The sequence below is a fragment of the Temnothorax nylanderi genome, unplaced genomic scaffold (assembly GCF_030848795.1).
Source record: "Temnothorax nylanderi isolate EJ_2023f unplaced genomic scaffold, tnyl_v1.0 TNYL_tig1007_pilon, whole genome shotgun sequence".
Lineage (NCBI taxonomy): Eukaryota > Metazoa > Arthropoda > Insecta > Hymenoptera > Formicidae > Temnothorax > Temnothorax nylanderi.
Genome location: NW_027250069.1, coordinates 1 through 14,985, shown reverse-complemented (window position 1 = coordinate 14,985; position 14,985 = coordinate 1). Strand labels below are relative to the sequence as shown.

Below are 14,985 nucleotides of genomic sequence, written 5' to 3'. Positions count from 1 at the left end.
GCGAACAGGAGAAACAAGAAAGGTAGAGCGTGCGGAGGCATGTTAATAGGAATAAGAAGTGGGATAGAAGAGATAAAGGAGGGAAAAAGGATGGAAGAAGAAGAAGGAAAATTAGAGATTAAGATAAGAATAGGAGAAGAAACCTGGAGAATAATAGGAATATATGTAAACAAAGATATAGATAAAAAGCTAGAAGGCCTGAAGGAGTGCATGGAGGAGGGAGAAATGGGAGTAAGGACTGTAATAGGTGGCGACTTTAACGCGAGAACGGGAGAGGAGGGAGGAGGGGAGGAGGAAGACGAGGGTAGAGGGAAAGAAAGAGGGAGAAAATCGAAAGACAAGAAAGTGAATAAGGAAGGCAGGACACTGATAGAATTTATCGAGGAAAGAGGATGGATGATCTTGAACGGAGGCATGAAAGGAGATGAGGAAGGAGAATATACATACACAGGAGGAAAAGGTGAAACGGTCATAGACTACATTTTAGGAGATGAGGACATTAGAGAAAAAGTGGAAAGATTAGAAGTAGGGGAAAAGGTGGATTCAGATCATCACCCGTTAATGCTATGAATAAGAGGTAACGCAGGGAAAAAACAGAGAAGGAAAGAGGTAGAAAAGATAAGAAGAAGAGGGATATGGAACGAAGAAGGAAGAAAGCAATTCAGTGAGAGGCTGGGGAAGATAGGAGGAAATGGGGAGCTGCAGGATGAGATAGAGGAAGGAATGTCGAAGATAGGAAAAGCATTAGAGGAGAACGAAAAAGAAAAGGAAAAAGGAGTGAGCGAAAGCAGGCGAGGATGGTGGGACGCAGAATGCAAAGAAAGAAAGAGAGAAGTCAGGAGAGAATTAAGAAAATAGAGGAAAGGAAATGGAGACGCTGAAAGATATAGAGGAGGGAGGAGGGAGTACAGAGAAATGTGCAGAAGAAAGAAGGAAGAGGAAAAGGATAGGATGACAAGAGAAATAGGGGAGGCGAAAACAGAAGGAAAGGTATGGGAGCTGATAGGCAGAGTAAGAAGAAGAAGAAAGAGGGCAAACGAAGAGATAAAAATGGAAGAATGGAAGGAGTACTTCATGGAATTAATGGGTGGGATGGAGAACAGGGTAGTAAAAGGAGATGGGGGAGGGAACAGGCATGAAGAGGAAGAGATAGAACTGGAAGAAGTAAGGAACGTAATAAAGAAACTGAAAACAGGGAAGGCAATAGGCAGGGATGGGATTCCGAACGAGGTTTGGAAATTTGGAGGAGAAGAGATGGTGAGATGGGTATGGGAAATATGTAAACGAGTGTGGAGGGGGGACGGCTGGCCGGAGCATTGGAAGGAGGGTGAGATAATATCAATAGTGAAGAAAGGAGAAGGACGAGAGGTAAAGGACTACAGAGGGATAACGATCATGTCTTCAATGTACAAGATATACACGGCGGTTCTAGCAGAAAGGATAAGGAAAGAAGTAGAAACGAAGAACTTGATCCCAGGCAACCAAGCAGGATTTAGAAAAGGAATGGGGACGATGGATCAGATATTCGCTCTGAATTACCTGGTAAACAGACAGTTAGGAAAAGAGAAAGGGAAGATGACAGTTATGTTTGTAGATTTGAAAGCGGCGTTTGACTCAGTAGATAAGGAAGTCTTACTCAAGGCAATGAAAGAGAGAGGAGTGAGACAAGGACTGATAGACAGGGTAGAGGAGGTGTTAAGAGAAACCAAAAGCAGCGTGAGAAGGGGAGAAGAAAGAGGGGACGCATTCTGGACGGCAAAGGGATTAAGACAAGGATGCCCGTTAAGTCCGATATTGTTTAATATACTAATTGCAGACATCGAGGAGTTTATGAAGAAAGGTGGATGGGGGGGTGTAAGATTAAGAGGAGAGAGGATATACACGCTAATGTATGCAAATGACATAGCAGTGCTAGCGGAAGAGGAACAAGACATGAGATCGATGATAAGCAGGCTAGAGGGGTATTTAGACATGAAGGGACTGACGCTGAGTATAGAGAAAACAAAGATAATAAGATTTAGAAAGGGAGGAGGGAGGAAGAGGAAATATGACTGGAGATGGAAAGGAAAGAAGTTGGAGGAGGTCAAAGAATTCAAATACCTGGGGTATACATTGAAAGAAAACGGAGGACAAGAGGCGCACATCAAAGAAAGAAGAAGGAAGGCGGCAAGAGTAATGAGAGAGGTGTGGGGGATAGGAAAGAGGATGTGGAAAAAAGATTGGAAAAGAAGGATCTGGCTATACGATACCCTGATATGGACGGTGATGGGATACGGGGCAGAAATATGGGGATGGAAGGAAAGGAGGGAGGTAGAAGGGATACACAAGAGATATCTCAGATGGATTTTTGGACTGAATTGGAGAACACCAGGATATATGGTTAGAGACGAAGTAGAAAGTTAGAAAATGAGAACCAGAGCAAGCAAGAGAGCATGGAGGTTTGAAAGGAAACTGGAAGAAGGTAAAGGCGGAGAAATAGCGAGGAAGTGTTTGGAAGAGATGAAAGAGAGATGGAGGAAGGGAAGGATAATAGGCAAGTGGGAGCTGGAGAGAAAGAATTATCTGGAAGATATCGGCGTGGAGATTGGAAGGGAGGAGGAATTGACGAAGGAGGCAATAGAACAAAAAGAGAAATCGAAACAAAGACAAGAAGGAATGGAAAAGATTAGGGAATCAAGATACAACAGGTGGTATAAGTTCATAAGGAAGGATGGAATTCCGGATTATTTAAAGAAGGGTTGGGAGGAGGCAAGATGGAGCAGAGTTGCAAGGTTTAGACTAGGTAACGAGGTCAGGGAGGGACTATATTGGGGAGAGGAGGAAGACAGAAAATGCAGGATATGTGAATTGAAGGAGGAGACGTGGGAACACGTCTGGGAAGTGTGTACTAGATGGGAGGATTGGAAGGGAGAAAGTTGGCAAGAGGTGGTAGGGAGGATAATGGGTGAAGGGGGAGAGGGGGAGGAATGGATGAAAGCGGTTGAGGAGATGAGGCAAGGCGGAGGGAGGGGGAATGGAAATGAGGTTATGTAGTAGAAGGTTAAGATAAGTTATTTTACAGATAAGGTCAGAGAGAAGGAAAGCACAAGACAAGGGAAGGCATAGAGTTTAGAGCGAAGGTGTCAATGGAGAAAGAGACGATGGAGAAACTGATAAGGGACCAAACAAAGGAAATACTGAGAGGGATGAAGGAGGAAATGAGGGATCAGAGAGAGGAGATTGAGAGTCTGAGAGGACTGAAGGAGGAAATAAGAGATCAGAGAGAGGAGATAGAGAGCCTGAGAAGAAAAATACGAAGACTTGAGCAGGGTGCGGGGAAAAGGAAAAGGGACGTCAGCACAGAGAGCAGGGGCAGTATAGAGGAAAGGAAATGGTGGTCGCACTACGATGAGAAGGATAAAGACGAAAGAAGGAGGAAGAATATCATAATAAAGATAGAGAAGAGCAGATGGCTAGGTAAAGGAACGAACTGTGAGAAGGTGAGGCGTATGCTCTCGGAAAACCTGGAGATAAAAGTAGAAGTAAGGGAAGTAAGCGTGTAATAGGTCTGAGAGGAGAATGGATGACGATGCTGGTGAGGTTGAAAAGTGAGGAGGAAAAATGGAGGGCACTAGACGCGAGGAGGAGGGCAGGTAGCAGACTGAAGGTCAAGATGGACGAGGACAAAACGCTTGAGAGGAGAATCAGAGAAGGGGAGGAAAAGAAAAAGAGAAAGGAAAGGAGAGAAGAAGATGGCGAGAGACCAAAAGACTCTGAGGAGGAGGAGATATCAAGGAGGCTTGAGGAGAGCCTTCTCATGGATACAGAGGAGAGCCCATTGATTAAAACAAAGGAGAAAGAAGAAGTAAAGGCCAGTTAAGAACAGAATATCAAACACCAGGAGGAGGAGGCCAGGGGGAAAACGGCTGGATCGGTGGACAACAGCAATAACCGTTAGCCCGCAAGGCGGAGAGATGCGACCCACCGCTGTGCGACCCGAAAGTGCCGACGCGCGGCCGGGCGTTTCGACCACGCGAGAAACCAAGAGCCTTCCGGCGCGGAGGGAGTTAACTGCGGAAGATGAGAGCCACCTCAGCCACGGCGTGCGGGGCTCTGGTCATTAATAGAACAAGCTATTGAGCTTACGCTCCCCTCTGTCTATGCTGATGATAGGCAAGATAGTCGATAAGGACAAGATAGATTAATAGAAGTTATAGAAGTTAATGATGATCTGGTGTACGATGTAAATAGAAAGTTAATTGGTTAGTCGGCGAGTGGCTCTGAGTAAGGATGAGAATTAAGGCCCTCCTACAATTATGAAGCTACCTTGAAGTTTGCTATTTCTTTTTTGTTATTCTTATTAATTTTGATATAATATTGATATGATTTTGTTTGGAGGAAGTTGAAGATGACTGGATGATTTTGTAAAGGGTTGGGTACGTCCCTACAAAACGCTATTTCTTTTTTTTTTGTTATTCTTATTAATTTTGATATGATATTAATATGATTTTATTTTGGAGGAAGTCGATGATGATTTGGATGATTTTGTAAAGGCTTTGGTACGTCCCTACAAAACGCCCTTTTGGACCCCTTGGGGTAATAAAGTATCTTTCTAATCTAAAATATAATGAAATTGAATTTAATAGTAAATAGGTATTAATTTTATTAATTGAATAATAAAATATTATATGTACAAATTGCCCGTCATTTTCATGAAATTAATAATTGAAAGAAGTCGTAACAAAGTAAATGTATAGGAATATGTATTTAGATTAAAATAAAATTTTAAAATTATTTAAAATAATAAATTAAATTAATATTTTAAGGTTAATTTATTTTAGAAGAATTAATAAATATTATTAAATAAAATTCTATGAAAATTTGAAAGTTGAATTATAATAAATGAATTAATAAGGAAAAATTATATGAAAAGTAATGTAAGTGAAAAGTTAAAAATTTAAGAAAATAAATTTAGTTTATTGTACCTTTGGTATCAGGGATTATTAAAATATAAGTAAGAAATTTTTATTTTTCTCGAAATTGAAAGAATTAATAGATTGTGATTGTTAACGTAAAATAATTATTTTAAATAATTTATTAGGGAATATATTTTAGTCGATTTTAATGATATCTAGTTTTTTTTTTAATTTAATTTAATTTTATATAAAGTAGGGGAGACCGGGGCTAAGCCGACACTATTTTTTCAAAGGCAATTTTTAATATTTAATTAAAATTTTTAGGCAAATTCAATGGTACATATTTAAAGAGTGTTTCTTCAGGTACAAAATTGATTCAGGAAGTTTTGCTGTACGTCGCTTTGTTTTGCCGCCAGGAAAGAAAAAGTGACGCGAAGACAAATTTTCGAATTGAAAAATGCCGGGGCAAACTCGACACCCCGCCGGGGCAAACTCAACACTTTGTCTGATCGACACAATTTGATCTGGAACTTATTTTTTACTGTCTGAAAATGAAAATACATTGTTTATTGTGTATTTAAAAAGTACAAAAATTCGGAATAAAGTAGCTAGAACAATCATTTAAAATAATGAGAACAAAAATTGTTGAACTTTCAATTATCTTCATCTAAACTCATGTCTGAAAAACAATTAATGCAGGTAAACTCGCGATCGGACGTGCGCATACATTTGTCATGAGCCATACGGCTGCATGACAAGCATCGTTTGTTACTGGGAGCCGACAAAACGGCGTGGTGTTGACTTTGCCCCGGACGTCGTTTTTCACTTTTGTCACTTCAAAAACATGAAAATTTTGAAAATATGCAAAAACGATTATCGGATTCATATAGAGCATCAAATTTCCCATCAAAATCACTTACCGGTAGATTCGCAAGAGTAAAGCTCGATGAAAGAGTAGACATTTTCGAGAGATCAGAAAAATTACTTTTCACTATCAAAAACGCTTATGTCGCGTTAAAAATTACACTATAACTCAGAATGTTACCAAATTCCGTTGATAATACTGGCACATAAAGACGCATTTACAGTAGGAAAGGCAAGTTTCTACGATAGATTTAAATTGGCAAAAAGCCTAGTGTCAAGTTTGCCCCGTTGTCGGCTTAGCCCCGGTCTCCCCTATTGTTTAATTTTTTAATATTAATATTTTTATAGAATATAATATTTATAGGATAAATTATAAATATAATTTAAAATAAGTTTTATTAAAGATTATTATAAGAATGTTTATAATATTTGAATTTAATAAAAAAAATTTAATAATTTATAGATTTAGAGTAATTATAGATTTTAAAAATAAAATTTATTAATAAAAGAAAATATTAATTTAAATTAAATAAATTAAATAATAATGATAATATTAGTAAAAGTAAAAAATTATTTAAAATATAATATTAAGGAATTAGGCAAAAAGATAAATTCACCTGTTTAATAAAAACATGGTTTTATGATAATAATATAAAATTGTTTTCTGCTCTATGATTTAGGTAAATGGCTGCAGTATATTGACTGTACTAAGGTAGCATAATCAATTGTTTTTTAAAAGGAAGCTAGGATGAAGGAATTGATGAAAGGCCATAGCCAGGTTTGTATGGGAAATCTGCCCCCGCGGCTTTTTCGATTTGCACTTGGGGGATCGATTACTTAGCTGAGATGATGAATGAAGACGGAACAATAACACTTCAGTATGTGAAAATAACACCTAATATTATTAAACTACAAGTAAGGTCTCGGCATATTAACTCAAAAACATACCGTTGTTTTGTTGATTATCAGCCAGATAAGAATAAGATCTCTGGGATTAGTCGATATTGTTGTGATTGTGCTAATGGTAGGCGTACTGTAGGGTGCTGCTCTCACATTGCAGCTATCATATATTATCTTTCTTACGCTCGATATTTGGCTAAAATAATAAGACCTGCCGAAATATTGAGTCGTCTGTTTATAAATGAAAAAGTTAATGCTGTAGTGAATGAAGACAGTGACGAAGACTAACCGACGTTATTCAAAACAGTCTTTTTTATATATATCTAATGTGAAATCATTTCATTGAATGTAAATAATTGATGATACGTATTGTTAAAAATAAATAATATAGTATAACTTATCAAATAAGAATTTTCATTTTTATTTATTAACGGTATAAAATTATTGCCAATAGTAGAGAAACATTATATTTTTTTATTTCTATGAATTTTTGCGTGAAAAAGAAAATTTTTAACGTCAATTCAAAAATTTTTAATGTCCTTTATTTTTTGAAGTAATGCATTTCTTAAATTTTTAAATATTTTTGTAAGTAAGTTGTGTTTTTTCAGTTGAAAAATTATTTTCTATATATTTCTCTAGCAGTATAAGAGTTTTAATGCGTTCAAACGCAAGATTTTGAAAAAAAAATTAGTTTTTATTTTTTTTCATAATATTCCACCACTTCAAAAAAAATGAAAAAATTCCTGAGTGTAAAGGAGTATAGAAAACATTTTCTGACAAAGTTTGGCCAGGGACACTTTTAAATAACACGGTAAAAAAAATGATTATAGTTTTATTTCTGTTCTTAAAAATCGGCTTTCCACCTGAGATTCATAATGAAAGTGTTTTTTCATCTCTTTTACTCCTAAGAATTAGAAAAAAAATCACCATTCATTAATTTTGAATTTTACTATTGAAAAAAAAATAAAATCGAAAAAAGTGGTTTTTTTGAAAATCTCGAAAATTGTTTGAGATAAAGAGCTAAAAGTTTAGCTGAATTATTTTTATTTAATGTCAAATCGATCCCCTAAGTGCAAATCGAAAAAGCCGCGGGGGCAGATTTCCCATACAAACCCGGCTATTATACTGTCTTATAAATTTAGAGATTTAATTTATTAATTAAGTAAAAATAATTAGGTAATATTATAGGACGAGAAGACCCTATAGAATTTAATATAAGATAATATTAAAATTTTTTGAAATAAAATATTAAAAATTATATTTAGTTGGGAAGATTGTTAAATTTGTGGAACTTTAATTAAAATATTATTAATATATTAACCTTTAGAGGCCGGGGGTGGTCGAAATATCGACCACCCAAAAAACACAAGCTATTTGATGTTTTCAGGCAAAATTTGTGTGTTGAATAAGGGAAAAATAGTAAAAAAAAAAAAAAACTCTTCAAGTCCTTTTCCCGGCCTCTAAAAGTTAATGGATAATTGAAAGAATGGTTAAAAAATTTAAAAAGAAATAATTACCTTAGGGATAACAGCGTAATATTTTTGGATAGATCTTATTGATAAAAATGATTGCGACCTCGATGTTGAATTAAAATAAAAATTAAATGTAGATGTTTAATATTTAAGTTTGTTCGACTTTTAAAATTTTACATGATTTGAGTTTAGATCGGTGTAAGCCAGATCGGTTTCTATCTATAATTATTTGAAAAATATTTGTGCGAAAGGACTTTATTTTTAAAATTATTTTAATATTTTGTTAGCTTAAAAATATATTTATTTATAATTACTTTGGCAGAAGAAGTGCATTAAATCTAGAATTTAATATAAGTATAAGAAGATTCATTATATAAGTAATAATATTATTATTTAATTTTGTGAGGGAGAAAATACTTTCTATAGAGATATTTATATATTTGATATTAAATTTAATTAGAATATTATTAATTTTGCTAATTGTATTAGTGGGGGTTGCTTTTTTATAACATTATTAGAGCGGAAAATTTTGGGGTATGTTCAATTACGAAAGGGCCCAAATAAGGTCGGGATAATAGGAGTTTTACAACCCTTTAGAGATGCAGTAAAATTATTTAAGAAAGAATTTTTTATAATTTATAAATCTAATTATTATTTATTTTATATTTGTCCTATTTTATTGATTTTTATGATATTAATAAATTGAATAATAATACCGTTAATTACTAATATTTATTATATAAATTATTCTTTATTAATAGTGATGATTATTTTAACAGTTATGGGGTATATATTTTTATTGATAGGATGATCTTCAAATTCAATATATTCTATGCCAGCAGATGAGCATAATAATCCATTTGACTTATCTTAAATCCTGGATATTTAGGATTATCTGATTTAAGTTCTGAATGCCATCCATCGTTACCATATGGATATAACAATGGATAACACATTGGGTCACATCTTTTGTCCAAAATTGATATTTGTTGTACATCGTTCGAATTTTTATTATAAATCCTAATGTCTCTTTCAAATGGAGGTTCACCATCTACATTCTGAAAGACCACAGCTATTTCATTAGCTTGTGGAGCATTGTATCTTCTTTGATCATGTTGAGGATCTTTCTAAATGACAACATTAAATTTATTGTTTTATTGCCTATTGGATTCAGATCTTTTTCAACTTGACGCATCATCTTGAAAGTTTTTGCAAATTCATTACATTGAACCATAAAACATGACAAATCTTTCATTATTTCTGGATCACATTCTTGATTAGCTTTGTTATTCATTCTATAATTTACAGCTTCTTCTGTATCTAAAAAGTAAAGTTGTGCAAATCGCGGAGCTTGCCCATCCGCTGGGCGCATTGCCATCGAGGTCAAATGATGATATTGCCCATGAATTTTCAAACAATAAGGAGCATTGTTCACAACATCCAATGGATTTCTATTTCCCGGGGCACCCATGGAAGCCATAGCTAAAGCGCTGTTATATGAACGAATATTACTAAGGAAATTTTTTGATGCATAATTATTTCCCATGTATAATTCTGTAATAAAATCAGGACAATTTATTGGTTTTAATTTAAGCTTACCCTTTTGGCAACAATATGTAAATTTTCCATCTTTAGATTTTTCACATGCAAAGTTTAACGATTTGCAAAATTGACATTCTACATTCATTTGACCAAGTGTATAAACTGGCACATTTATTTCATGTCCCTTGGAAATTAGCGCAATATGATGATTTAATTGTCTAGCTTGGTGCCTTCCCTGAGCATGTCTCTGGACATCAGCTTTGAGTCGTTGAGTCCTTGCGTCATCATTTTCATTGACCCTCTGCTGAGCATGTCTCTGAGCATCAGCTTCGAGTCGTTGATTCCTTGCGTCATCATTTTCATTGACCCTCTGCTGAGCATGTCTCTGAGCATCAGCTTCGAGTTGTTGAGTCCTTGCGTCATCATTTTCATTGACCCTATGCTGAGAATTTCTTTGAGCATTAGCTTCAAATCGTTGAGACCTTTCCTCCGAACTTTCAATTTTGCGCATTTGTCGTAAGCGCTTACTTTCGCGACTCACTTTAGTCAAATTTCGATATTTTCTCTTTTGAGGCATAATTATTTACGTCGTACCGTATACATAAGTATTTATACGAAATATTATATAACAATACGTAAATAAATAACAATACAATTATTTTTCAAATATAATAGTTTTCAAATATATAATAATTATTCTTTATATATAAATTAGATATTTAAAAAAGAAATTATTTTATTTTAAAACAATAATATTGCTCAAAGAGCAATCAGAATAAATACATCAGAATAAATAATTATCTATAGATATAATCTATATATCTAAGTACCGTTTGTTAGTCTGTCTGACCGCGAACTACTTATTTACATTAATAGATCGATTTTCTTAATAGATCTTTTCTTTCTCTTGCTTATTCTGTTTTATTAATTCTTTATATAGGCGCACAGCAGCCTTTTTTACAGGCGCACAGCAGCTCTGTATCGGCGGATAATAGCCGTTTTTTTACAGGCGCACAGCAACTCTGTATCGACGGATAGTAGCCGTTTTTTTACAGGCGCACAGCAGCCCTTTGTCGGCGCACAGCAGCCGTTTTTTAAAGGCGCACAGCACCCTTTTTCATACAGGCGCACAGCTGCTCTGTATCAGCGCACAGCAGCCTTTTTATATAATGTATTTTTTATATAATATATCTCTCAAATATCTAAAAAATATTTTTTTATACATAAAAAAATGTAATAAAAATTTATTTATTAATGTAAAAATATCTATTACAAATATTTAAACACATTTATTACATTTAATAAATATTTAAATACATTTATTCCATCACCATGGTAACTTTTTATTACCAATATTCATATTATACGCGTACTACATCTTCAATTGTTTTTGGAGCTGTCCTGCATATTTCTTCGAATATAATAGTAAATAGTGTATACAATATCGTTTAAAATGCCTACAGAGGTCGAAGGAAATAGCGAAAATGCATGCACTTCACAGGAGCATAATGTAAGTAAATTTGAATTTTATAGAAAGAGAATAAGAGAGAGAAAGAGAAAGAGAAATGACAGAATAAAAGATAGAAAATGATATTAAAAAAGAGAGAGAAAGAGAGAGAGAGAGAGAGAGAGAGAGAGAGAGAGAGAGAGAGAGAAAGAGAGAGAGAAAGTTAAGAGAAAAAAGAAAAATAAGAGAGTTGTGTGTATATGTATGTATGTGAGTGACAGAGAAAATAAGATTAAGAGATAGAAGGAAAGAAAGAGATTTGTGTGTATATATGTGTATGTATATGAATAAAGAGAGAGATATAGAAAGAAAGAGAGAGAGAGAGAGAGAGAGAGAGAGAGAGAGAGAGAAAGAGAAATTATAGTTATTATTATATACAGATTTATACATATATATATATCTATATCTTTTTTTAGAATAGCGGTATTATTACGGCGGAAGAATTAAAAAATCTATTTTCAAAAAAGAAATTGCAAAAGCCTGCAAAGATCAATAGAGAGCGAAACAACGAAAATGCATGCACTTCACAGGAACATAATGTAAGTAAATTTGAATTTTATAGAAAGAGAATGAAAGAAAAAGAAAGAGAAAAATAATATAATGTAAGATAGAGAATGATATTAAAAAAAAGAAAAAGAGAAAGTAAGAGGGAGAGAGAGAGAGAGAGAGAGAGAGAGAGAGAGAGAGAGAGAGAGAGAGAGAGAGAAAGAGAGAAAGAGAGAGAATGAAAGATAGAGATTAATATTAAAAGATAAAAAAGATATTTATATATCTTTTTTTAGAATAACATTGCGATTATTAATTAATTTTAGAGAGAGAGAGAGAGAGAGAGAGAGAGAGAGAGAGAGAGAGAGAGAGAGAGAGAGAGAGAGAGAGAGAGAGAAAATGAGATTAACAGAGAGATAAAGAGAAAGCATAATGTAAATAAATTTGAATTTTATAAAAAAAGAATGAGAGAAAAAGAGAAAGAGAAATAACAGAATAAAAGATAGAGATTGATATTAAAAAATAAAAAAGATATTTATATATCTTTTTTTAGAATAACATTGCGATTATTAATTAATTTATATTTATATATCTTTTTTAGAATAACATTGCGGAAAACCTTAACACTGAAAATCTTTATTTAAAGAGGAAGTTGCAGGAGTTGCAGCAGCAACTGGCCGCTGCTTTAGCCAAGCAACCACCACGGCAGGCTGTGGTGACTTCTGACAATTTGCAACCTGCAGTGGTGGCTGCGGACAATCTACAGCCTGCAGTGATGGCTGCTGAGATTCCACCAGTACCACCAGAAATTGAAAATGATACATTGCATCGTAAGTATAAAATAATAAATAATACTAAATAAAAATAAATAGTAGTACCATAAATAAATATATAATTTTATATTTTTTTACAGCAATAAATAAACCTCCTCGATGGGCCAGAGGAGGAAGAGACCGAGGACGTGGACGCGAACAGGAACGTGGCCGTGGATACAAACGTGGCCGTGGATATAAACGTGGCCGCGGAAATAAAACAATTATAATTAATTATTATTAATTATATAAACATATAATAGCTAACTGACACCTTGATATTACCTTTCCTTCTTAAAATACATCTTGCGAGCTCGTTCGTTTTCTTCTCGGATTGATGTTCGATATTACACATATTATATTATAGATTCTACTATTTTGTATTTAATAAATTATATTTATTTCATTCTGACAATTCTATTCTTATTTAATTAGAAATATTTGATGAAAGAAAAAGAGAAAGAGACAGAGAGAGATAGAAAGAGAGAGAGAGAGAGAGAGAGGGAGAGAGAGAGGGAGAGGGAAAGGGGAGAGGGGAGGGAGAGGGAGATAGGAGAGAGAGAGAGAGAGAGAGAGAGAAGAGAGAGAGAGAGAGAGAGATAAAGAGGAAACGAATAAAATAGAGAGAGAGAGAGAGAGAGAGAGAGAGAGAGAGAGAGAGAGAGAGAGAGAGAGAGAGAGAGAGAGAGAGAGAGAGAGAGAGAGAGAAAGAGAGAAGAGAGAGAGAGAGAGAGAGAGAGAGAGAGAGAGAGAGAGAGAGAGAGAGAGAGAGAGAGAGAGAGATAGAGAGAAGAGAGAGAGAGAGAGAGAGAGAGAGAGAGAGAGAGAGAGAGAGAGAGAGAGAGGGGGAAATAATATAAAATAGGGGTAGAATTCCCGGGTGCTATAAATTGTATAGTTTTACGTTACCGATCTTATTTTTTCGATTTTTTAAATATATAAACCACTGAACTAATTTTTTTTTAAATTATATGAAAATGGGGGCATTACAACGCGGGCTCGCGCTGCGAGAGGGTTCGACTCGCGCCCCGCTACGCGGCGCATCGTACGTTATATTTTCGCATTTTTAAATTCAACATCGATCTCTATATCTAGGGCTCTATATCTCCGATATTTCATTAGCTTGAAACTTGGTGACATTTATGAGTATATGTTCGGCTCAGAAGTTTGAGCCAAACATATACTCATAAATGTCACCAGTTTCAAGCTAATCGGCTTCTCACATTCAAAATTCAATCTCTTTTTCGAGTTGTTTTGCTTGAACGTCGCTGTACAAAGATGCGAGCGAGCAATCTCAAAAATTAAATTGAGCCTGAGGGAGAACCACTAATCTATACTATTATTATAAAGCAACAGGGTTTGCAGTTTTTTTGTTCGCTATGATCTCGAAAACCAATGGACCAATTTTTACAAGCCTATATGAATAGGGGTAGAATTTTCCGGGGAGTGTTAGAGGGTGTATAGTTTTTTCGTTACCGATCTTTTGGAACCGGTTTTTGTAATTTTGCAATTTTTCGGGAAATAATTGACGGAATCTCAAAGAATTGTATATAAACAGGGGTAGAATTTTCCGGGAGTGCATAAAGTGTATAATTTTTTTGTTACCGATCTGTTTGAAACCGGTATCAGAAGTTTTTCGAATTAGCCTTTTTTTGTTCGCTATGGTCTCGGAAACCAATGGACCGAATTTTTACTGAAAGTATATGAAATAGGGGTAGAATTCCCGGGGAGTGTTATAAGTGTATAGTTTTTTGTTACCGATTTTCTGGAAACCGGTTTTTTTAATTTTTCTAATTTTTCAGAAATAATTAACTGAATTTTAAAGAATTGTATATAAAATAGGGGTAGAATTTCCCGGGGAGTGCTATAAACTGTATAGTTTTTCGTTACCGATCTTTTTAGGAACCGGTATCTTTTTTGGAATTGGTGATGAGAATTTTTCCAACTTTTTTAGGAAATAATTGAGTGAATCTCAAAGTATGTGTATACGACGGAAGAGGGCGAGAGAGAGAGGAGAGGGCGAGAGGGAGAGGGAGGGGAGGGGAAAAAGGAGAGAGAGAGAGTCTTATTACATATGTCCTCCGGGGCGAAGCCCGGTAACCAGCTAGTGTGGTATATAAAGAAGTTTTAAAATAGAAAAAAAGTCGTAGATATTTTTGGAGAATTTTAAAAAGAAAGTATGATAAAAAATATAATGTTCGTAGAAGAGAGAAAAACATGTATGTGAAAGACATCATGCCTATTGATATCTAATATCGATTTTATATAAATTTGTATGGGAATAAATGTTGCAATTAAACCCATCCTCGAAAAACCGGTTTCCAAAAAATCGGTAACAAAAACTATACACTTTATGCACTCCCCGGGAAATTCTACCCCTACTTCATATATTTTTGGTAAAAATTCGATCCACTAACGAATGAGATTTGGTCAATTATTTTCCAAAAAATTAGAAAAAATTATATAAAATTTGAAAAAATTTCGGAACCGGTTTCCAAAAAGATCGG

General features: G+C 34.6%; 1 protein-coding gene and 1 long non-coding RNA gene across 2 annotated transcripts; one reads left to right on the top strand and one right to left on the bottom strand.

Moving 5' to 3' along the window:
• Positions 1–8,961: 8,961 nt before the first annotated feature.
• On the bottom strand, positions 8,962–9,611 carry LOC139786319 (uncharacterized). Its single transcript, XM_071725490.1, has 2 exons — positions 9,318–9,611; positions 8,962–9,258 (listed from the first exon to the last, which is right to left on the bottom strand). Exons 1-2 carry the CDS (start codon positions 9,609–9,611, stop codon positions 8,962–8,964), a joined length of 591 nt encoding a protein of 196 aa, XP_071581591.1.
• A 918-nt stretch (positions 9,612–10,529) lies between these two features.
• On the top strand, positions 10,530–12,816 carry LOC139786325 (uncharacterized). Its single transcript, XR_011722249.1, has 3 exons — positions 10,530–11,719; positions 12,313–12,496; positions 12,580–12,816. It is a non-coding gene; the product is annotated as an uncharacterized lncRNA (long non-coding RNA).
• Positions 12,817–14,985: the final 2,169 nt, after the last annotated feature.